Below are 24490 nucleotides of genomic sequence, written 5' to 3'. Positions count from 1 at the left end.
AAGGACTAATAATGCAAAATTAATTTTATATATTTATATTTTTTAATTAATTAAAATCAAAGCGAATGAGAGGGAGCTTTAGTTCACTATCACGTGTCCCACCCACCCCAACGGTTCTTACTCTGTCTCACTCTTTTCTTAACGATTCAAACGCATCCACTAAAAATGCGCCACGTGTAACATCTACCGTTATTATTGCTCCTGTTCTCTCACCGGCCCATGATCCAAAACTCGGACCCAAAAGTTTTGGGCCTTCGGCCTGATACCTCTGGAGCCCATTTTTTGGGCTTAGGGCTTCGATGTGTCCAAAAAATGAAAAAATTCAGATGCGGCTGGCTGCGATTAGGGTTTGGAGAAGAGGAAATTCCGGTCGATCTCGGAATCGGAGAACGGTGTTTGTTTTCAGATCCGTATGCTGAAACGCTTGATTTGATGTTGAAAATCCTAATCTGTATCTGGAAAGATCAGATTTTGGGTTTTTGTTTGGGTAGATCGAATTGGATCTGTAGAGATGGAGAGTGAGTTGAAACTGAGGATAACGATGAAGATCTCTTTGGTAATTATCCTCATGTTATACGATCTGATACTATTGATGGTTGTAAATGAAGGATTCGCCTAAAAAAGAATATAGACTTGATTGTTGACTTGGTCGTTTTCAAGTTTCCAGTCTGAGGTAATTAAAGCTTTAATTTTTTCCCCTTTTTCTTCCGTAATTTCCTTTTTCGTATTTGATTGTTGAGCCTTTGAGATTTGAGCTTCGAAGATGTTTATTTTTGGGTCATTTTTCTCATTATTATGCTATTATTATGAAGGTTAAAAAGTGATAATAATTCAGCTGAATTTGGATCTGTAGCATAGATCAAAGCCATGTATAATAGTGGTGTATTATATGTATTTGAAGTTAAACATGGATGATCAGCAGCTGATGGATCTTGGGTTTTTGGAGGTATTATGCTTCATAATTCATATTTAGTATTATACTCATCAATATTTTTAATTATATATTATGAGATGTGCATTTTTGACTGTAACTGCTGATATAAACACTTCAAATATATATTTTTGTAGACAAAAATTTCATGCTTGGAGATTTGGGATGAGGTAAAGTAACAGATCTTGATCCTTGTTTTCATTATTTATGATACAAAGTAGGGTTCTTGTTGCAGTTCATATATTCTTGTGTTGTTTTTGTTTACACATTCATATTAGTGGCATAGTTTGAATAGAACGTTTATGCTTATCATTGAGCTCTATTTGGTGTGATTAAACATTTGGAACAAAACTCACAGATAGAAAGAAAAATAAGAATCATTGAGTCTGATTCACCCTTTTTTTTGGTTGGATATTTTTCTCCCTTTTTGGATGAGCAATTTAGGTAGTGGGAAATTAGTTGCTTTTGCTTAATAATCACAGCCGTTCTGTCGTGCTGTCTGGGTTGTTATTCAGGTTTTTGAATGAGGAAACTTTATTCTTCAATGAGATTAACAAAAGGCAGTTTAAGTTAGCTAGAGATTGCACCAATTTCTGTAAGTCGATTATTGACTTAAAAAATTTATTAAGCACTAACATATTCTGATCAGCATATACTGTGCAAGCCTGATTGTTTTAACCCTGAATAGCCTTTGTCGAGACTTTATGGCTTTTCAGTCAGTCAATTCACTCTTTTTAAATAAAAAATGGCTTTGCTTCAACTTCTATTTTGATGCATCTAATACTTTCTAAAGAAAAGTTGTTTAAGGGCTCTGTTCTGGCCTTTTTTACTATGAAAGATCTTTGGGTTCTTTCATGATTTTCACGCTAACGGAAAAGTTGTTGATAAACAATTTAGTCAGCTCTTCTTCGTAAGATGAGATTGGCTTCGAAGGCAGTTGTTGAAACTGTTAGGAATTTTGCAGTACTTGGACACTCAATTTCATTTGGATTTGAGATATGAAAATTAGAACCTCAAATAAAGTTAATTAATATGATTTAGCCACCACCTGAGATAGAACCACACCAAAAAAGCACCAAAAACAATAGAACAATAACTAGAAAAGAATAGAAACACACCAGCAGAAAACTAAACCGTAACAGCCATGGTTCTTGATTGTATTTCTCAAAGATGAAAGCAATAACAGATAGAGAAGACAGTGGTCCTTTCAGACCTTGATGTAGAGAGAAAAATATCAATTCTTACATAACCTTTCCCGCTAAAACTAGCTATATGCCTTTCCAACCACTCAACAATTACGAAAAGGCCCTCACACACATCTCTTTGCCCTTTACATATTGGTTCCCTTATTGCTCTTGGCCCTTCTAAAGCATAAGTAAACCTGATAGGAGGTTTAACAATTCCCCCTTCCCCTCGGGGAAAAAAAAAATCCTTAACCTGGTCGTCAAGGTTAGAAGAAGGAAATTTTGTGTGGACACTCTCAAATTGTTCCCAAGTCGCTTCAAAATTTGGCGGGTCCTGGCACTGAATCAGCACCCCCACTCCTCCTGTAGTACCTTCCTTAGAGTGACTCACATCCAGCAAAGCCGTTAGGGTCACTTGCAACTCAAGGTCAGTACTGAGTTGATGAGGCAGTGTTGGAGAGGAATGAGCCATGCCTCAGGCTGCTCGAAGTTGTGACACATGAAACACCGGGTGGAGAACCAAGGTAGGGGCAACTGATAAGCCATTTTGCCAATCTGGCAGAGTACCTTAAAGGGCCTATAAAAACGAGCAGCCAACTTCTCGTTTTTACGACGAGCAAGGGTCTTTTGTCGATAAGGGCAACTTGACAAAAACCAAGTCACCTTCTTGGAACTCCACATGACCGGCGAGAAGAATCAACAATGTTTTTCATTTTTTGCTGGGCACGCAACAAGTGCATCTTCAAATCATCGAGAAAGGCATCTTGATCCTCTAAAAGTTAATCCATTGCTACTACTGTCTAGACCTAGTAGTGTAGCGAACAAGAGCAAGGGGATCATGACCATAAAGCACCTTGGAAGGTGAACAACCCAAAGAGGTGTGGAGAGAAGTGCTGTGCCAATATTCAACCCACGACAGCCACTTAGACCACACTTTAGGTTTCTCTGAAGCAAAGCAACAAACATAAGTTTCCAAGCAATGATTGACTACCTCGATGTGTCCATTGGTTTCTAGATGATACACCGTGCTATGCTCGAGTTCTATCCCTTGGAGTTGAAACAGTTCAGCCCAAGAATGACTGAGGAACACACGGTCGCGTTCTGAAATAATGGTGCGGGGCTCCCTATGGAGCTTTACCACAAGTTGGAAAAAGGCTTCAGCCATAGTTTTAGCTGTGAATGGATGCCGAAGTGGAATAAAATGGCTGTATTTACTCAAACAATCCATTACCACAAGTATAGTGTCGACCTCTTTTGATTTTGGTAACCCTTTGTAATACCCTATCCCATAGGGACGCCGTGTGTGCGCGCTTTTAAATTAGTTTATAATAATAAACCAACTGTATATAAAAGAAAGTGTGACTTATTAAAAATTCTTATTTACTATGTATATAATTCGGCTAAACAACTTTTAGGTTCGGGATTCCCTTAATTACAAAATAGTTCCATAATATCTTTACATCAAGATATTTAATTCAAAAGTGCCATTAAATTTCTCTTGACAACTTCGGTGAAACTAGCTGGAAGAGTTGATATGTACACTTGCCAGAGAAGATCTAGGTCTCATGGTTGTCCTATTATGCCTTTCCCTTTACTTGCACCATATAGCACCTGTGAGTCACAAAAACTCAACAAGAAAAGTAGTATCACAATAATTATATAACATTAAATAATCTTTCAGATATCTCATGATAATGATTATTTGCGTAATGAGACAAAGCATTTCATTACTTAATAAAGTAACCATTACTCTCAGTTGTCCAATAAAACAACCTTTAATCCGTTGCCTAATGAGACAACTTTTTTACCCTACAACGAGTTTTCGGAGAGTAAAACTCTTCCGCACATAGTACCATACAATGAGTTCTACAGAGTAATAACTCTTCCGAACATACCACCCTACAATGGGTTTTGGAGAGTAATAACTCTTCCGCACATACCACCCTACAATGGGTTTTGGAGAGTAATAACTCTTCCGCACATACCACCCTACAACGGGTTCTGGAGAGTAATAACTCTTCTGCACATACCACCCTACAACAGTTTTTGGAGAGTAATAACTCTTCTGCACATACGATAATAACCGTATCACCTTTAATGTATTCAAAGGGGTACAACTGTACTTTTCTTATCTCAAGTCCAATTTCAAGTCTTCTAGCTAACGAAAATGGGAAACCCTTGATGATCCGGGCCCTATGTCACAATAGTAATGATGGGTAAATAATTCAATCAAATTCGCGTTAAGACTTAAAACAAAACTGAGTAAACCCATCCGAAAATCTTATACGGAAATCCTTGCTTGGAGACATATCCAGAAGCTCATGTTCGGAAGTCCTCCCTTTTGGAATCTTCCTTCCCGGAACCTCACAACCGGGTTTCCCCAAACTATTCCCTAATGACACGCATCTGGGATCTCGCAGATTCAATTTCTACCGGCTAAGCCACAACTAACCGGACAATCTATTATCTGGTACTAATAACTCGAAGCCTGTTCGCAATTAGTATCTGGAACTAGGACTGTACGTCGGTCGGTTTATACTACATATTTTTTAACCCAACGTAAAGATCGGGTTGCAAAATTCTACGTCCAACCTGCCCAATTTAAAAAAAAAAAATTTAACCCGACCGACGAGTTGGTCGATTTGGTCGGGTTAACTCGCCCAAACCGAGCTAAGAGTTTTTTTTTTTTTTCAACTGAAATGAAAATACTTTGGGTGTGAGTGTGACTATGAAAAACATAGATAGATACGAGAGATAACATGAGAGGCTGAGATGAAGAGAGAGACAGTGAATGAGATGAGAGGTCTCGTCACTCGTCAAGGTCATTTCCTTTAGTGTTTTTCAATATATATTATTATTATATTTATGTTATAATAATAATAAAAGACTTAAAGTGAAAAACTGAACTTAAAAAAAAGGCTAAAAGTGGGGTTAAATTGGTTTGGTCGGTTTAATTGGGCGGGTTGGGTCTATTTTCAACCCGCTTAATTAACTGATTGAGCGATTTAGAATTTTTTCGGGTTATTTCAGTTTGTATCTTTTATCAGTTTTTTCGGTTTGATTTGGGCGGATTATTCGAGTTGGGCGGTTTACGAAAATCCTTGTACAACCCTATCTGGAACTATCCTTCCGACTCTCATCACCTAGATCTACCACGGTAGGTATAACTCATTCAAAACCATTTTGGGCAGAAAAGTGTTCGAAACTACACAACTCCAGGCCCTTAAAGGTAACTCCCACCTTAATCAAATGTTATCAAACTTACTAAAACAATAGTATGCGATAATCTAAACATATTCCACACTTTGAAGGCATCCAAAATCACCAAAAGTCAAATTTACCATTGTTGGGTGAGCTTTGAGTTCAAAACCCCAAACCCTCCTAAACAAACAGTAGAAATTCTAATACTCAAATTAACTCCATAGAATCTAACCCTAAATTCAAATTCAAAACAAAACTATTCATACAGAAACTTTAAAAAGACGAAGGAGTTAGGTTACCTTAATGCTCCATCCAATTTAACACTGAATTAGTTAAAATACCCCGTAATAAAACTTCTCATTACTATTACCACTCATAAAATATTGTTGTGATATCTCTGGCCAATCCATTGAGTTTTGACAGTTGTTGGATCTAAATATATTTTAATTCACTTATAGCATGTGTATGTCATGTATATATATTCTAGAATATCTTTGTAGTTAATAAATTACACTTATTTTTTATATTTTGATTAATAAATCTAACTCATTAATTATCGTAGTAAGATCGTAATCTTATCCATTAATCTTCTAACACACATAATTTTATATTTCATAAAATATGCCTATTTAATTATAACTATAATTCCTGGGACATTACACCCTTTAATGAAGTCAATAGTCAAATCATTTCAAACTTGGTTGGGCAGTTGTAGAAGACCAACTAGAGACATGGCAGAATACTTCTTCATTCCAATCAACTAAACATTTCTGGCTTGATAAGTGCAAGTCTCGCTTGAGTGATCCCCAATAGAAGACCAATGATATTCCTTTAGAAACTAAGGAATCAAGTTTAAGGGTGCAAATAAAACTAATCTGCCTTTATATAACAACTTCCCATGCTCAAAAGAGAAGTCCTCTCTCCAAATTAGTGAGATTACGAGCTAAAAAACTGTCTTGACTGATTTTCTTTGGTCACAACATCTAAATCCTGCAAAGATTTTGTAGTGAATTTTAAGAAAAATCTTTTATTTTCTTATTATTAGATCAATTTTAAGCCATTGGAATATGAACAATGCTAACATATTCTTAGATTCTACAAAATTTATTATAATAATTACCCGATTCAAAAAAAAAAAAAGATTTTGTAGTAAGTATAGTACACTCCACCGAAGGCATCCGAGTTAGAGCATTTGCAACCCGATTACCTTTGTCGGGTCAATATTGAATCTTAAAATCATACCCGAATAGCTTGATCACCTATTTTTGCGTGTCTGAAGTTAAGACTCACTGTTCAAGAAGGTACTTTAGAGTTTTTTGGTCCGTCTTGACCACAAATTTGCATCTCAGCAAGTCGAGAAGAGCAAAGACAGGAACAGTAGTCATCGCTTCCTGCAAACGATGAAAGGTTGTTGTGGCCTCATTGGACCAACAAAATTGATTCTTCTTCAATTGATTCGTAATTGGATGAGCAATACTACCATATCCAACCATAAACTTATGATAGTACCTCGTGAGACCTAAGAATCCACGAAAAGCACAAATAGTAGTCAATTGAGTCCAATCAAGCATCGCCAGGATCTTTGGTGGGTCCACCTATTCTCCCTACCCCGAAATAATATGGCCCTAGTACTAAATCTTCGACGGCCCAAAACGACACTTCTTGAGGTTGGCATAGAATTGATTCTGAAAAAGGATTTGGGGCACTATGGAGAGGTGTTCTACACGAGTTTCGACATTTGGACTATACACTAATATGTCATCAAAGAGTACCAACACAAAGTCATGGAGATGTGGTTGGAAAATCTTGTTCATGGCAGTTTGAAAAGTGGCAGGGACACTAAAAACTCCGTGTCCCTCACGAGTCCTAAAAGCTATCTTGTGAAGATCCTCTGCCTTAACCCGAATTTGATGATAAGAAGATTTCAAATCAATCTTTGGAATCACCTTAGTGCCAAAATCTCCAGCTACCATCTTACTTTTTTACGTGAAAAATTGGGCAGGGTTGTACTAGATTGAATGATTCCTGCCGCTAACATCTGACCCATTAATTTTTCAATCTCATCTTTCTGTACGTGGGCGTATTTATAAGATGGCACACTTTCAAGTGAGGTCCCTGGTTGAAGGATAATAGCATGGTCGTGATTTCTTGTTGGTGGAAGAGTTGCGGGTGTCTCAAACACCATTGAATACTTCTGTAACAGGCTTGAGATTGAGAGACTTTTCACCATTCGTTCTGGAAAAACAAAGGTATTGTTAACTCGACCTAAACGCCCTCTCCTTTGTGTTGAAGTGCTTGAATCACAAATTTAATCGAGACTCAAGATCGTTGCAAGGATGGGTCTCCTTTTAATGTGATTGATTTGCCACCAACATTTAACTTCATTCTATATTCCTTCCATTGGGTGACCGAGAGTCTCCAGCCATTGTACCCCAAGAATAATATTCGTATTGTCTAAGGGAAGAGGGAGAAAAACATCAATAATAACGAGCTCTTGGACTGTTAATTGAATTGCCTTACAATTTTCGGTTCCATACCCAGCTTTCTTGGTTCCCTTCTGTACCCCGTAAGATTCTGTTGAAACTGTTGAAACTATTGGCAGAGCCAATTTGTTCACAATTTTTGTTGAGATGAAGTTGTGGGTGCCCTACTGTCCACCAAACCTCCGTATCATTGATGTTCCCTAATAATATCATGGCTTTAGGAGAAGTATGTCCATTGTGTTTAAAAAAACCTGTACCATTTGCGCCTCCACTACCTCATCGGTTGGAATTCCTAAGGTTTCCTCGATGGCCGACTACTCTGCTTCCCACATCTTCTCCTAGATTCGAATCACTTTCAACTCTAGAGCTGTACAACGATGCCCACGAGCTTAGGTATCATCACATTCGAAGTTAACTCCTTTATTTTTTTCTCTTGATTTTTTGCTTTGGTTAATAATACCCATTGGTTGTGTCGTGCAATGAAGAAGATGAAGGCACGTACTTCTCTTTGTTTATTATTGTTGGGCTTTGCACATAAGTGCCCTTTGAACTCATGGGTAACCCATGAATCTGAAGAGGCCCACTAAGGATATTAGTGTTTTGTATTTCCATGACTAACCTGTTCATAGATGCTGATTCCTTCAGTGATCCATCAATCGTTCCAAGCGAGGAAGCCAATGTATTCTTGTATTGTCGAAGTTGTTGCAAGTTTAGAAAACGATCATGGACAGAACCTTGATGAACTGGTAAGAATTGTCTTAGCAGCAACGATTTGAGTTCTTCCCAAGTGCAAATTTTTGCTGTCTATTTTCCCTGCGGAACCAGCGAAGAGCCAGACCTTCCAAGCATAGCACGACAACTTCGAGTTGTTTGACAGGCTTCAACTGTTGCAAACTGAAATATTGTTCAACACACTATGTTCAGTCGTCTGGCTCGAGAACTAAGGAAACTGGTAATTCAATTTTTCTTGCTTTGAACTCATGGCATCGCGCTCCATCTCCTTTGTGTTTACCTTGTTGTTGTTGCCACTGCTACTGCCCAGAATAGAGCTATATGAAGCCGACGCTCCTTAGATTCTTTGTGGCTTGGACTCTTGGGACCATTGGTTAATTTTGTAGCAACTCTTGCCTGATCTCATCAAAGCTCATTTCACATAGGTCATTTCATCTTGGTTTTGATTATGAGAAGCTTCTTCCTCAATCGTCTCCATTAGTTTGGCACTCCTAGTATTCAGCCACCACCTAAGATCAAACTATACTAAAAAAGCACCACAAGCAATTGAACAATAACTAGAAAACAATAGCAACACACCAGCTAAAAACTAAAAACCATAACAGCCATGGTTCTTGATTGTATTTGTCAAAGAGGAAAGCAACAACAAAAGGGCAAGACAATGGTTCTTTCAGACCTTGATGAAATCTGAGTTCTTACATAACTTTTCCCACTAACACTAGCTGTCACTGTTTTGCCTTTCCAACCACTCAATAATTACTAAAAGGCCCTCCCTCATACACACACCTCACTGTCCTTTTCATGTTTGTTCCCTTATTACCCTTTGCCAAGTAAACCTCATAGGAGGTCTAACATTAACTCAAAATAATTGGCAATTGTAGATAAATTTTGTTATAGCAAAGATATTAATACAATTTCTTTGAAAAACCTCACTTATTTTTCTCTCGCACTCTTTCTTTCTCTATGTTGAGTTCTCTTTTTCTGTCTCTCACTAAAATTACTCTATAATAATGAGATAATCAACTCGTAGATATAGTTTGTATATGGGGTGACTTTAGGCTGTGGAAGTTTGTGGAATGCAAGCTTACTTTGTCACAAATAATTTGTAGAACTTCATTCATAAATTAATTTCTATTACTTTGTAGAAAATTCTCACATTCTTGGACTATTCAACACTTAGTTGAGAAGCAATAGTTATATATGGCCGACTCAATTTCGAAAATCCACAAAAGGGGCTTTATTTACAACCTTTTTCTCCGACTTAAGTCACGTTTGTAATTCTTCTTTCCTTTCTACTTTGCCACTTCCGTGCTGCTACGTTTCCGCTAGGCCAATAGAGAATCTATGATTCTATACCAAATAAATTTGTCACTGTTAACCAACTTTATTAACATGTTTGCTAGGTTATCTCTAATATGGATATTCTGCATATCCACACATCTTTCCTCCTCACAAACAAAATGATATTTGGCGCGTATGAGTTTTGTGTTTGTGTGAAATTTTGAATTTTTCTCAGGTGGAAAGTGCTTTGATTGTCACAAAACTTAATGATTTTCTCTTGTTTGTGCCAAAGCTCTTCGAGTAACATTTGCAACCAAATTGCCTTTTTGGCGCACACATTCTGTATAGTTGATTGCATTTTTAAAATCCAGCTTACAACTCCAGCAAGAGTAAACATATATCCTATGGTGAACTGACTTTTATCGAGATCACTTACATAATCTGAATTAACATAACCTCTAACAATAAAGTTTGATCCTTCGTAACATAATGCAGTATTTGAGGTACCTTTGATGTATGTCATGATCCTCTTCACAATATTCCAATGCTCTCTACCAAGATTCGCTTTGTATCGACTAACCGCTCCCACTATGTAAGCAATGTTTCTTCTTGTACATATCATAGCAAACATTAAACTTCCCACTAACCTATTTGCTTCACTGTTAGGGCTCATACTTGAGAATAACTTGAATTAATAGGGAGCAGGGTAGATATTGACTTACATCTTGCATGTTGAAGCATTTTCTGAAAGTACTTCTTTTGAGATTCTTCCTATTTCTGTCTTGGTGATTTTTATACCGAGATAGAAATAATAGGAAGATTTGACCTTTGAAGACGAACTACTTCAAGAAAATCTTGCAGCGCGTCAACATGCAAGATTGTTAGCCAATCTCTACCTCGTTTTCTTTTAACTTCAAGCTATCCTCAAGTATGAGCCTTAGCAGTAGAGTAAGAGCGATTCGCCAATACATGGAAAATTTGGGTAGAGAATATTGAAATACTGTGAGGAGGATCTGAGATATATCAAGAGTACCTCAAATGCACATTATGTTGTGGGGAATCAAACTTTAATGTCAGAAGTTATGTTGATTCAGATTGTGTTGGTGATTTCATAAGTAAGCCCGTCTTAGAATGTGTTTTTGTCTGGAAGAGTTCGACTACAAACAAGTGACATTGAGAGCACTTTGCACATGGCAAATAATTTGGCATTTCATTTCAACAAAGCACATACACATCAAATATTATTTTGTTCATGAGAAGGTGGAGGATTATATGTTGAATTGCAAAATAATCTACACTAGAGACAACTTTGCAGCTATGTTAATAAAGCCGATTAACAATGGCTAATTTATTTGTGTCGATTATCCATTGGTCTAGCGGAAACATAAGCGGCATGGAAGTGACAAAGTAGAAATAAAACAAGAATTACAAAAGTGTTAAGTGAGAGAGATATTTAAATAAAATCACTTTTGTGAACTTTCAAAATTAAGTCAAACCATATATGACTATTGCTTCTCAATCAAATATTGAATAGTTGAAGGAAGTGAGAGTTTTCTACAAAGCTGTTGAAGATAATTAATGAATGATGAAGTGTTACAAATTGTAACAAAGCTGTAATATTACAACATGCATTACATAAGCTTCCACCGCCTAATGTCACCGCCATATACAAGCTACATATGATCTTGGTCATTTGTCATTTGAATTTGATCATATTATTCCAATTTTGTAGAGTAATTTGAGTGAGAGAAATAGAGCTCAATATAGAGGTTGAAAGGTGTTTCTGAGAAAAGAATGAGGTTTCTCCTAAACATTTGTTTGTAGTCTTTTATTTATTAGAGTACGAGGATTATTATCATATGTTATCCTTGTTATGCAATTATCAATTTTTTTGGCTCAACTTTATTTGAGGTTCTCATATTCATACATCAACTTCAGTTGTAATTGAGTGCCTAAGTTCCTCAACATTTCTAACATAAACTATAATAATGCTACTGTGCAGGACCATCAAAGACTCTGCGTGAACGTTTTTCAATTCACTGCTTCAACTTTGCCGGGTGTAATGGACACCATTGCCGTCTTCTGTTTGAAATGTAAGGCATACTGTCATGAGGGTCGGTGTTGCCCCTAAAATCTTGCACCTTAGGTGCCATGTATTTAGACAAAGCCTCCACATTGATGATATTTCTGGTGTACACGATAATGTGCTTGCAGTGTTCACCAGATCTTTGTGATCCGATCGGTTTTAACATTCATCATGCTCTCCATTGTGACTATTTTCTCCATCGTGGTCCTATTCGTTCAGCTGGTGACGATTACTGTTCGAGTAGATTCTGCCCCACTTGATCTTCCAGCCTTATTCCCTTGTGCAGTGATCCAGGTTCAGTGCCTTCGATATGTCCTGCAGGGGTAACTGGAGGAACGACTGCCTCCTTATAGGTTCTCGAATTGATTTTAGTGTATTAGTTTCTTTTTATTTGACAAAGTGATTTGATGTGGTAAGATAAAAAATTCACACCACACATCATTATGATCATAGAAGCACATGATTATATCTAAAGCTAGGATCACACATTCACATTGTGCTTAATCTCTTTCTCTCTCATTCCTCACTGGTTTTTGTTTTCTCACTGAAGAAAGAAAAACCATTTTCTCAAATACCAGTCCTATGATTTCTTCATAATTTTCGGATAGATCAGTAACTTCAACTGGGTATGTAAGTTTCATAGGTTCATTCATTTTTGTTGTTTCTTTTTTTCTCGATCAGTTGGTGATGTACTATAGTGTGACATAGTTCTAGATATAATCACGTGCTTCCATGATCATAATGATGTGTAGTGTGAATTTATATCCCTCATAATGATCATTAAAAGAAACGAATACAATTAAATAATAATTGGAGTTACCTCATCCCTCTCTGCTTGTCCGAAGACTTGATTAACTCAACAATTTTTTCCCCTTAGAACTGTCTGGGGATCCCTTGTTAATGCCCTCCGAGTTGCTGGACTTGCGAGTTCAGCATATCGATAATTCATATTTGTCTATTGCGGTGTTTTCCATCGCAGAATAATGATCACTCCCGAAAGGGTTTTTAATCTTCTTATGTAAAAGTCTCTGCCTTATTGTGGGGACCAAATTGTTGGGGATAAATCAACTATTAGATTTGAGGTTTGAGTGGTTTTCTGGTTGGGAATGACTGCTTGATTTGAAGCTTCTATTCTTATTTCCACCAAAAGCAGTGAAACTAGGAAACTGCTTTGCAATCCAGAGTGGGGTTTCTCTCATCTTTTAGGCACTTTTTGCCAGCCTAAGGCAGCAAATACCCCAAACCTTTTCATCAAATGGACTGAGGAAAGCAAAGATTGGTTTAGTCCTCCTCATATCTCCAGTCCAGTACTATTATGTTAAGCAATTTAATGATACCACAGGTGGGGAAATGTAAGGGAAACTTGATCAAAATACAAGAAGGGAACACATTTGGAAAGGTGATATTTCAACTATAATAAGATTTTGATTTCTTTATGACTTAACAACAAAATTATGAATATTGCAATGGGGTTACCTCCCATACTAGTTGATGCATTATATCTTATATTGATGCAATTTAATACCATGCCAAAATCGTACCGTGTCACCTTAAATTCATTTATAACATTACTCAAAACATTATAGTAAGCCCTCTTGATATGTGTCTCTTCCTATTGATATCATTCTAAAATAATAGAGAAATTTATTGAGAATTTGTTAGAAGATTTTCTTTTTGTGAATAAATGATTTCATTTCATCATCTATAATAGGACTAAGTTCTTTTATGCTGCTTCATATTATTCTTGCTCTGAATTATGTATCATACATAAATATAATTACAATTTATGTTCAGCTTGATGGTGATTCTCCCTTGATTTTTTTTATTACTGGTAATGGCTAAAAACCGAACCCGATTCGTAAAATCTTGAATTTAATAAGACGGGTTCGGTACCTATTTTCATGAACCTAAAGCCCTTAATTAGCTGATAAATTCACTTGATGTGCAGCCCTGTTGATGTACCCTTAAACAATTCAAATATAAAGTGAACTTAACCTCTATAGAGTAAGTTACAGTCAATAATTTTTATTTTTAATTTTATTATATATAATAATTTATGACTACATACATCAATTAAACTAATATATTATAACAAAAACAATGTTTGTGTAAAATAAAATTTATATTTAGATGCTAAAAGCCAAATAAAAACCCCATGTGGGATGAGTCACATCTTCTGCTCTGCTTATCTTATTATCATTTATATTTATATATATATATATTTATATATATGTACCAAAAAAGAGCTAGTACGTATACACATACGCATACATTATATATATACTTATATTTACTTCAACTTGATAAGTTCTCCTTCTGATCAGGTCTGCAGCTATATATGGCATCGTGCACCGTACGTTCTCAAGTTTTTCAACAGACAGAGAGAAAGAGACACAGCTTTTATATAATACTATATAGTACACTCACACACACATATATAAATATATTGTTTATATATATTATTATTTAATGATATGTGGCAGACTTATGAGATTCTTATAGGTTTGACTTTGAAGAAGATGCCAGCTTTGATTGCCAAAGATAACGCCATCAAAGACGGTGGTGGCTAAAGAAAGACCACCGTACGTATGAAGAAGAATATCTTTACACTTTTCCTTATATATACTCATTGATCATATACAGTCTCTCTTCAAAACCACTCTTCATTTTCTCCCTTTCTTAGTCTTTAACTCAAGTTTACTATAAGTTTTAAAACCCCATTCCAAACTTATTGGCTACTAAAGAAAAATGGAGAAAAGGGTTATTGATTATATGTTAGTTCCATTAGGACTCTTTGCTTTGGTGGCTTACCATGTTTGGCTTCTCTACCGAGTTATAAACTACCCCACCAAGACCATCATCGGTATCAATGCTATTCACCGCCGTTCTTGGGCTCGTGCTATGTTGGAGGTTAGTTAAAATTAAACGTCGTCATTCTGTGTTTAATATTTGGATGCATATGTATATAGTTGAATCTAAATGACATTTTGTTTTGTTTGCAGAATTTGCACAATAATGGTGTTCTTGCTGTTCAGAGTTTGAGAAACAACATAATGTCGTCGACCCTTATGGCCTCGATGGCAATTATGTTGAGTTCTCTAATCGCTGTGTTGATGACCAGCGGTGGGAAAAACAAAATTGAGTTGTTTATTTTTGGAGACAAAAGTGAAGCAAGCTTATCTATCAAATACTTTTCCATAATGGCTTCCTTATTAGTGGCCTTCTTGTTCAACTTGCAATCCATAAGGTATTAATTTCATATATATTATATATCGAAAGTATTCATATAGATCTAGTATCGCAAAAAGACATCAGTGGTGTCCAGTACCAACACAACTCAATCCTTAATTATTCATTGTTTGTGTTTTTTTTGCAGTTACTATAGTTATGCAAGTGTTCTAGTGAATGTGCCATACAAGAAGATATCACAAGACGATGAACACGAGAAGCTCATAGTTGATTTTGTAGGAAGGAGTGTGAACACCGGAAGCTATTTCTTTTCGCTAGGGTTACGAGCTTTCTACATCTCGTTCGCTCTATTCTTATGGATATTCGGTCCTCTTCCCATGTTTGTTTATAGCTTTGTTTTGGTTTTCATGCTCTATTTCTTGGATGTTAACTTTCATTGTGGTGCCATTGTTGATATTTCTGATGAAGACATTAGTATTAGAAGACCAATAAAAGATGAAGAGCTTGGCATTATTATAGGAAGACCAATTTAGATGTTTTTTTTTGGTTGGTCAAACTAGCTATAGCTACAACTACTTGTTGTTGGAAAATAACATTTTTGTAATCTCAATCTCTATTGTGATTATTGATCTTATTCACTACACAAAAAAAGTAATGTATATAGCGGATCTTGTTCTGTTTTGTTCTCTTTTATTCTTTATGAAATTACATTCCACTAAGATACAAAAATTAAGTTATTGTTCCATTGTTGTTGATCAATTCTTGACTCACGTTATTTAAGTTACAAGTTGGTAGTTATGAAAAGAAAATAATTAAACGAAAGGCCAAAATCATGCTAACTTGTATAGCTATAATATTATTAGGTGGCGTTTGGTTGGGAGGAATGAAAATATAAGAATTGGAATGGGAATGAGAATAGGAATGGAATGGAATAAAATTTGAATTACATAAAAAAATTGATAAAAAAAATTATTAAATTTTTTTTCTTGTTACCTTGAAATAGTCTTTCTTTCTTTTTAAAAATGAAATAGTCATTCCACCAAAATAGTAGAAAGAGCATTCCATTAGAATGTCATTTCAATACTTTAAAATGCAACCAAACGAAGAAATAAATAAAAATTATTTCATTTTCATATTCCATTTCATTACATCAAACCAAACGCCACCTTAGAGTTTTTGGCTGCTAAACCCTTATAATTGTCATTTCACTTGTATTTAACTTTTCAAGTTTAAATTTTAGAGATAAAACCTTCTATATTGAACTGGTAGCAAATTTAAAGTATCATCGATTTTTTATTGTCACTATGGACTATTTATGTATACACTCTTGTATACATGATATGTTCATATTGGTACACTTAATATTATTATTTAAAAATTATTCAGTTCAGTAGTTTAGAAAATTTTATCATCAAAATTGAGCTTAAAGAATTAAGTAGAAGTGGAATGATAATTAAAAGTGTTTAGCCGAAAAAAAACTCATATTATTATAATCCATGTCATGATATACTCATCCCTCATTTCATCTCATAAATGTTACATTTTCAATTTTATTTGTTTAATGTTTTACTTCATGTATAGTTGTATATTTTTTAACATTTTAGCTGACTACATTAATTAAAATGATATAAATACATACTATATTATATAAATATAACATGAATGGAAATTAAATTTGGATGTACATAGTCTTAATTAGCACATGCACAACCCCAAAAACCATTTGGGATTGGAATCTAAGCTTGCTTAGCCACACATGCTCTGTCTACTTATAACAAACTCATATCACAAAAGCATACATGTTCATTCAAACCACCTGAATATATGTCACTACAATATATTATATATATGTGATTAAATATTGTTTGTAAGTTGATTTATGTTGAAATCTATTTTCTTTGGAATGAAGTTGTTCATGTTACTAGTCTCTAGTTTTATGTTAAAGAAGAAACGAAATCTTCTAACCGATAATTAAGCTAAAGAAAGAACTTTAATTTTAATTAGCATTAACATATGATTCTTTATCTTAGTTTCATGAAACTTCTAATAATTCGATCAAAAAGAAAGAACAATGACTTTTCTTTTCTAACAGTTTCGGGAATAGAAACTGAACTTCCTTCGAAAACAAATTTCATTTTTCGATTTCTAGAATTAAAACAAATTACAATTCTCAATTCTATACGAACTCTAGGGACTACAATCAACCTTAATTATTGTACTCCATTAATATATTAAAAAAAAAAAAAGAAACTAGCATTCAAAGTGGTTGTTTTTTTTCCTTACAATTATAAATAAAGCCTTGTTCTTTGAAAGATCTATCTCGTGTCTGGTACTTCATGGTTTCACTTTGCAAGAATTTCGAATCATTCTGTTTAAGTCCATTTTCTTCATCATAAATGATCTGCTTGCCCCGAAATGACCTGGCTCAATAGTGAAATCCTAATTCGTTGGAGCTTTCTATTTGATTGTATTGAAAACCCGAATCAGATGCTTTCTTCAGGAAAAAGCTCATCTTTAATGGAAGGAGCTATCCATTGTATTTGAATATAAGTAATCTCCCAAAGATCATCATCTTCTTTCTGAACCAAAATCCCATTCTCCTTCATCTCAGTAATCATTTTTCTCAACAAGTCAGGAACAACACCAGGTAACTTAGACACACCATACTCACCTAAATCAGCTTTCATATAAGTATCCATTCTCCTCAAAACACCTAACCAAAATGTCCTAAAACCAGGACTATTCGAAATCTGTGTCATCAACTTCAAGAAGATCTCACACAAAAGTTCCATTGCAATTGTTAAAGTTCCTTCCATGCTTCTAGTTTCCCTCTCAGCATTTTCCCTCCTCGAATACTCGAACATCTTTTCGTGCAAATCATCCACCATAGCAAAGATCACAAGATTGAAGCAGTTAATGCAGTTGTTCGGGGTAAACTCGAGCTCTTCAGCAAGCATAAAGCTTTTCTGAAGAGCCATAACTGCAGCATTTCTTATCTCTTCTCGTCGAGCTAAGCTTGTTTTTCTCAGCGCTTCGCCTAGTTTGATGAACAAACTCATGAAGAAGTTCAATGAGCTAGGAGCTCTCAAATTTTCCTCGAATGAAGAGTTACTCGCGTTACTTGTCGCGCTGAAATTGTTACTATTTGAGAGCTCTAAGCACTGTGTTTTGTACCATTGGACTAATTGAGTAACTGTGCTTGCCAATAGATCCAAAATCATTATGTTCTTCTCCAATGGACTGTTTCTAAGAGCAAGAAAGCTAAAAGCAGAGTCAATACAATAAGTATAATTCATTTTTGAGATATGAGTTCCATCTGATATCAACATGATCAAAGTCTCAACAGCTTGATCATAAGTTTCAGGTTGTCTACCTGTGATTGACAACAAGTGTAGAACAGATTTCCAACCGAGTTGAGTCTTCAAATTCGCGGGAAACTCAGTTAAAATCTTGTTAACAGATTTTGTTATGAACTCACAACAAGTGTCAAGTATTTCCTTTTCAAGTTTCCACATTAAGTTTATAGACTTGAAAATCATCTCCTCAGGGGTTTTTTCTTGTTGGTATGTTCCAAGTAGCTTTAGGCAAACTTTGAAGAGGCCTACAATGCCTTTTTCAGCGAATGGGACAGGCGAAAAGGTAGGGAATTGAGCAACTGCAAGGAGATGATCATTAAAAGCATGCCAAAAGGTTTGGAATCTATGTAAGTTTGCCAATGTAATGGCAATGATTAGATCCCAACAGAAACCAACTGTTTCTTCTTCATCAACTGGTGTACTAAACTTCTGTCCTTTCCCTGCAGCCGAAAAGATTAGAGACCGCCCGAGATTGATCAAAGCATCTTCAGGCAAGTTTGAAGTCTTGCTGAAGATGTTACCAATTCTACATTGTTTAATAATCTTAAGATTTTGCTCAAATTCACTCACACCAAGTGAAAGTGAATCTTCCATACTTTCCAATGATAGAAAATGAGAGAATCTGCTAACATTTACAACTTTAGAATCATTTGGAGTAGAGAGGCCTTGTTCTGATGTAGCTTGAGAATCTGATGATGTAGTACCGAAATTAGCAGCATCGAATTCAATGACAGATTGGGGAAGAAGTTTAAGTCTTTTGAGCTTTAACAAACAATCAACAATGTTCTTCCAACCACCTCTAATAGAGTTACCAAAGTTATTTGCAATAGTGAAAACTGCAAGTGTTGCTATCTTAGGCTTCAAATCATGACTAAAGGCGAAAAGGGTCTCTTCAGCAGAGGCATAAGGGTTCAAAAGAGTAGTGAATTTTGAAAAAGAAGCAAGAAGCTCATCAAGGGTCTCTACTAATCCATATTGAGCTATTCTAGCTATTGAAAACAAACCTTCAACACATTCATGGAGGATTTCTTCTTCATCACCATGCTCGAAAAACGCGCATAATGTAGAGACAGATGGCCCTGCAATACTACCAAACATGTCTCTACCAATTCTCTTATCATCATCAAAATTACTTAACTTATAAGGTTGAATAATTCTTGACCTGTTTATAAGCTCAATCCACCTACTTGGATTCATTTCAACAATTTGACCAGATTGACCAAAGATAGTAATAGCATTGTTTGAAATTGAGTTGAATAGTTCAGATAAATACTCCTTAGGAAGATCTTTACCACCATTAATAGCTCTATTATTCCTAATAAACTCTTCCTCTGTCATCTTTTTCTTCACTTGAGGATTATGTTGATCAGTATTAAGCATTATAAGAGAATAACACAAAATAAAGACAGCATCTTTACTAGCAAAAATATCAGAAGTCTGTTGTTCATAAAATCTATCAGAAAAAGCTTCAAGAATTCTAGTAATCTTCTGAGACTCACCGGGCAACCGAAACGTTTCGAGATAAGTTCTAAGAGCATGATCAAGAATCATACTTGAAAACTCAAAAGTTTCAGTGAATTCCTTCAAAACTTGAAGATGAAAACTTTCAGGATCACCAAGATAATCACCAACCATGCTCTTATCCAATCCAGGAGTGTATCTAAAAAAGAAAGCTAAAGCCTTTGGATCATGAGGATCAGGGGACAATTTAGAAAGCTGTAAATACTCCAAACCTTTCTTCTCATCACAATTAAAATGGTAACTAGTAACTAGTAACTTTCTCTTCTGAGCTTTTCTAAACCTTAAAAAATCAACCCAATTGATTGAATCATTTCTTGGTTTATCTTCCCAAAAGGGTCTAAACTCTGAAATCTCAACTGGGTATGGCTCAAAAAGTGTTCTTGAATCATTATCATTATCATCATCATTGTCATATTGTCTATCTATGTTGTCAGCTATGTTATGGATTATAATCATTAAACCTTCAAAAGCTTGAATCTTTAAGGAAGTTAGAGGACTTGTTACTGGAAATGAGTGTTTGCAGAGTAATTTTCCGATGTCTTCGAAGATGTTTCGACAGAGTGGATCGCAATCATAGTTTTCGTAGATTTCGATTATGAATGTTGGTTGTCTGCAAAAGTTTATGATTCCTTCAAGTGAAACTTCTTGGAGTTGGAGTGAAACTCCTTGTGTTGTTGGAACTCTAAGAAGAACAAAGTTGAAGAAGGCTTCTATTTGGAGACGAAGGAATCTGCAAACAAATGTATAACACAAAAAAAAACACATCAATAATTGAATGTAGAGGGTGTTAATTTGTTCTTGGTTTAGGTTGTATTGTATGCAGTGTTGTGTTTTTTGTTTTTCTTGTGTCTTAAGCTAAGTTAACAAAATAGGAGGCGTTTGGTTGGGAGGAATGAAAATATAGGAATAGGAATGAGAATGGGAATAAGAATAAGAATGGAATGGAATAAAATTTAAAATGCATAAAAAAAATTGATAAAAAAATCATTAATTTTTTTCCTTGTACTATTGGAATGGTCATTCCTTTCTTTTAAAAATAGAATAACCATTCCACTAAAATGGTGGAAAGAGCATTCCATTGGAATGTCATTCCAATACTTTAAAATGCAACCAAACAAAATAATGGAATGAAAATTATTTCCTTTCCATTCCATTCCATTCCATTTCATTACCTCCAACCAAATGTTACCTTAAATAAGAATTAAGAACAAAAGTAATTATTTTGGAACTTTAAATACATATTTTTGTATTTGATTTTTCATAAAATTATAATAGTTTATATTGTGAAGATTCAAACAGTTTATTGTATGTATGTCTTTTTTTTTTTTATGTCAATATTTTATTTTTGTATTATAAATTGTTATGAGTATTTTTAAATTTTACAAGATATATTATATAATTATAGTGTAAGTATTACATATATAAAATTTAAAATTATAACTATTTAGATGTCGAGAAAAAAACTGCATTAATATGTTCGTAAAATATTCTATATTTTCAGAAATCGCTAAAGGTGAAACACTATTTATGGGACATTTTATTTTTAAAATTTAAAATAATTATAATTCAATTTTTTTATATCACGATCTACTTTATAGTTGTAGCTAGGTATTTTATTAGTTTTCAAAAAAATTCTTAATAATTTACAACACTAAATACAAAGTTTAAATATTTTACATTTGTTTTTTTTTTTTATACATGTGTGAACTTTCATGAATTATTTTAAATTTTTCGAAAATAAATAAAATATCTATGTAACTATAAGATAGGTCGTATATAAAAAAAATTAGATTATAGTTTTTCCGAATATCAAAATTAGAGATGTCCTAGCAAAAGTTGTATTTCTTTTGTAGAATTTTCCCCTTAAGTGCCCAACACTAAAAAAAATTATCATATCACTACTAGTACAATTTAATAACGAGTTAAAATATTTTAATTTAATATATAATATAGTTTTGGTGTGGTGTTAGGCACTCTTATTATGTGCCTAGCTAGAATAATAGCAATGCACTATATTTTATGATGATCAATGTTATAATATCATAATCATGATTATTAGCATACATGCATGCAAAAATGAATTAAGGAATAAATATAAAATTTAGGAATGTTAAACCTGCGAAGAAAATGATAGGTATTCAAGACTGTACTACAAATCATGGATAGAACAAGTGGTGAAGAACAAGTCCCATAATGTATCAAATGATGAAACAAATCATCTTGAACCATTCTAAGAAGCTTTGGATGTTTTCCAATCCCATCACCACTCAATTCAATAGCTGAGTTAATTAAAACCAAAGCAAATACTTGAACATCTTCATCACCACAAAATGAAGTATTATTACCCAATTCCGAACCACTATTCTCAACCAATTCCACCACATTTAACAAAGAACACAAGAAATGAAACACATCCACTGCACACCGAATCCCATAACCCGATTCCCCTTCGAATTCACCTCCTTCTTCCTCTTCTTCACCCAATCCCGAACCCTTAATGCTCGTAACCACCTCTATTTCGGGCAATTTAGAAAATATTTTCTGGATCAGTTCGTGCATTGTGTACCGAGCGCTTCTTTGAAGCAAATCGCCTCGGCCAATAGACTGTTGAACAACTTGAAAACAAGTATTGACGAGAACACAAACCGCTTGATCGGTTAATAGAGCTGAGGCAGAGTGGTTCATAATCGCGGATAAGACTTGTAAGATCTTCATCATTACAGCATCTTCTGAGATTGAATCGGTTTTTTCTAGTCTACAATTTGTAATGGAAGTTACAATTGTAGCAATGGCCTCAGCTGCGGCTGGGGTCTTTAAATTAAAAAACTCGAGTTTTAGAATCTTGAGGAGAGCAGAGAGGGCGACTCCCGTGGCCGAAGCAGGGATGTCGTCGCTCTGTATCACCTCGAGAAATGGGGAGAGGTAGATAGAAGGGTCTATTGTGCACCATTGTTGTTGTGGATTGAAAATTAGAGCTCTTAGGGATTTTAGGGATTGGAGAATTGCATTGTCTTGGGATTCTTCGGGCGATCCGAGGTAGTGGGAATTAGGATCGGCCGGACGGCGGATTACGGCGAGGAGAGCTCCCACTTCGGTGTTGAGCATGCATGAGAGCCCTAATTCTTTTCTCTTTGATTTTTGTTGTTCTTTCTCTTTTTCCATTTTGGAAAGAAAGACCATTGAAAAAACAGAAAACGACAAAAGAAGAAACCGTTGAAGGTATGGTAAATATTGATCATATATAGTTTAAGGATTGAATTAAATTAAATTTATTATTATTTATATTTTGTGGTTAATTAAACAAGAAAGTAGTAGAGGTTATATAATGGTTTGCTTTTTATAGAGTTTTTACTATTTACATTTTTTTTTTTTTTGCATGGTTAAGAAAAGTGTTTTTGAAAATTTCTGCCTTTTTTCTCTCCTTCCAACAAAATAGTTATGAGAAATTAATACTAATAATAATTTATTAGTTAACCACGTGGGAGGAGTCAGTACACACTCGGTGCTCTGCTTATCTTATTTATATTAAAGAAGATGTCGTACGTATATATATTTATATATGTTTATAGGGATATGATTTGTGGGTGACGTACTTTCACGGAATGTATTCTGTGATACATTAGATGAGTCTTATGGTACATTAAATGAGTGTCAAGTACGTTTCCACTTTTTAACCTTAATTACTCTTAGATCAATCTCAACAGTCAAATCAAATAACTCTCTCGTCTGACGGCTGTCGTACATCACGGATTACAATCCGTGAAAGTACAATAACATGACAAAATCATATCCTATGTTTATATAAATACAAACAAACTTGAAGTTGATACGTTCTTCCTCTGATCAGGGTCAGGACTGAAGCTACGTTGTCAAGTTTTTTCATGATACAGAGAGAGAGAGCATTAATTACTGCACTCACACGTATATATATATATATATATATAATTAATTTGGAAATTACTTAATGATGAATATTAATGTGGGAGACAGAGTGATGAGAGATTCTTTTATATTAATTAGGTTTGACATTTGAAGAAGATGCCAATTACCCAAAGTGATGCCCTAACACTCTGCTGCCTAATATATCTAATTCCAGATCATCAACAAAGACCCTACACGTATGTATATATAAGTAGGATAAGTTTTTTTATTTTTATTTTTGAAAATAAAGTCTATATATTAGAAGGAACTAAATAGTTAAACCTTACGGTCATTACAGAAAATAATACTCAGAATAGTAAAAACTTCTACCATACTAGAAACATTGTTGGCAAACGCCCAATTGACCACATTATGGGCCGCAAAATTACAGTTTCTAGAAATATAAAAAAAATTACAACTAGTGAAAAAAGTAGAGAGATGTTTGCATTGTCTTACATAGTTCTCAAGCCGCCAAAAGCATTCGACACCCTTTAGGTTCTTGATCACCATCTTAGAATCACTCTCCACCATAACAAAAGGGTGATGCATTGTGGCTGCCGTCTCCAAAGCTAACATACAAGCCGCCGCTTCCCCGATAAGAGGGT

General features: G+C 34.8%; 2 protein-coding genes across 14 annotated transcripts; one reads left to right on the top strand and one right to left on the bottom strand.

Moving 5' to 3' along the window:
- The first annotated feature begins 224 nt into the window (after nucleotides 1-224).
- Nucleotides 225-15768, top strand: LOC115716339 (uncharacterized). 13 transcript variants are annotated; one of them, XM_061115180.1, is made up of 10 exons: nucleotides 239-673; nucleotides 813-946; nucleotides 1069-1101; nucleotides 1447-1526; nucleotides 11815-11905; nucleotides 12027-13297; nucleotides 13847-13902; nucleotides 14223-14808; nucleotides 14901-15145; nucleotides 15275-15768. In XM_061115180.1, exons 8-10 carry the CDS (start codon nucleotides 14647-14649, stop codon nucleotides 15618-15620), a joined length of 753 nt encoding a protein of 250 aa, XP_060971163.1. In that variant the 5' UTR covers nucleotides 239-673; nucleotides 813-946; nucleotides 1069-1101; nucleotides 1447-1526; nucleotides 11815-11905; nucleotides 12027-13297; nucleotides 13847-13902; nucleotides 14223-14646; the 3' UTR covers nucleotides 15621-15768. The 13 variants fall into 13 exon arrangements, with proteins under 13 accessions (XP_030500968.2, XP_060971163.1, XP_030500967.2 ...); XM_030645107.2 differs by lacking the exon at nucleotides 1447-1526; XM_061115176.1 differs by lacking the exon at nucleotides 1447-1526 and having other exon boundaries at nucleotides 11815-13297; nucleotides 14223-14251; nucleotides 14401-14808.
- Nucleotides 15769-17207: 1439 nt separating this feature from the next.
- LOC133037732 (ARF guanine-nucleotide exchange factor GNL2-like) lies at nucleotides 17208-23318 on the bottom strand. Its single transcript, XM_061115169.1, has 2 exons — nucleotides 22081-23318; nucleotides 17208-20694 (listed from the first exon to the last, which is right to left on the bottom strand). Exons 1-2 carry the CDS (start codon nucleotides 23142-23144, stop codon nucleotides 17571-17573), a joined length of 4188 nt encoding a protein of 1395 aa, XP_060971152.1. The 5' UTR covers nucleotides 23145-23318; the 3' UTR covers nucleotides 17208-17570.
- Between the last annotated feature and the right edge of the window lie 1172 nt (nucleotides 23319-24490).

The sequence above is a fragment of the Cannabis sativa genome, chromosome 5 (assembly GCF_029168945.1).
Source record: "Cannabis sativa cultivar Pink pepper isolate KNU-18-1 chromosome 5, ASM2916894v1, whole genome shotgun sequence".
Lineage (NCBI taxonomy): Eukaryota > Viridiplantae > Streptophyta > Magnoliopsida > Rosales > Cannabaceae > Cannabis > Cannabis sativa.
Note: the sequence above shows the minus strand (reverse complement) of the source record. Positions and strands in the feature narration are given on the sequence as shown.

What these genes read in the sequence shown, in the direction of transcription:
- LOC115716339 (XM_030645108.2), top strand. Translation starts at nt 14,647, where the DNA reads ATGGAGAAAAGGGTTATTGATTATATGTTAGTTCCATTAGGACTCTTT. An exon ending in GGGCTCGTGCTATGTTGGAG is followed by an intron (nt 14,809 to 14,900) that starts GTTAGTTAAAAT and finishes TTTTGTTTGCAG; the next exon opens with AATTTGCACAATAATGGTGT. An exon ending in TTCAACTTGCAATCCATAAG is followed by an intron (nt 15,146 to 15,274) that starts GTATTAATTTCA and finishes TTTTTTTTGCAG; the next exon opens with TTACTATAGTTATGCAAGTG.
- LOC133037732 (XM_061115169.1), bottom strand. Translation starts at nt 23,144, where the DNA reads ATGGTCTTTCTTTCCAAAATGGAAAAAGAGAAAGAACAACAAAAATCA. An exon ending in ACCTATCATTTTCTTCGCAG is followed by an intron (nt 20,695 to 22,080) that starts GTTTAACATTCC and finishes ATTTGTTTGCAG; the next exon opens with ATTCCTTCGTCTCCAAATAG.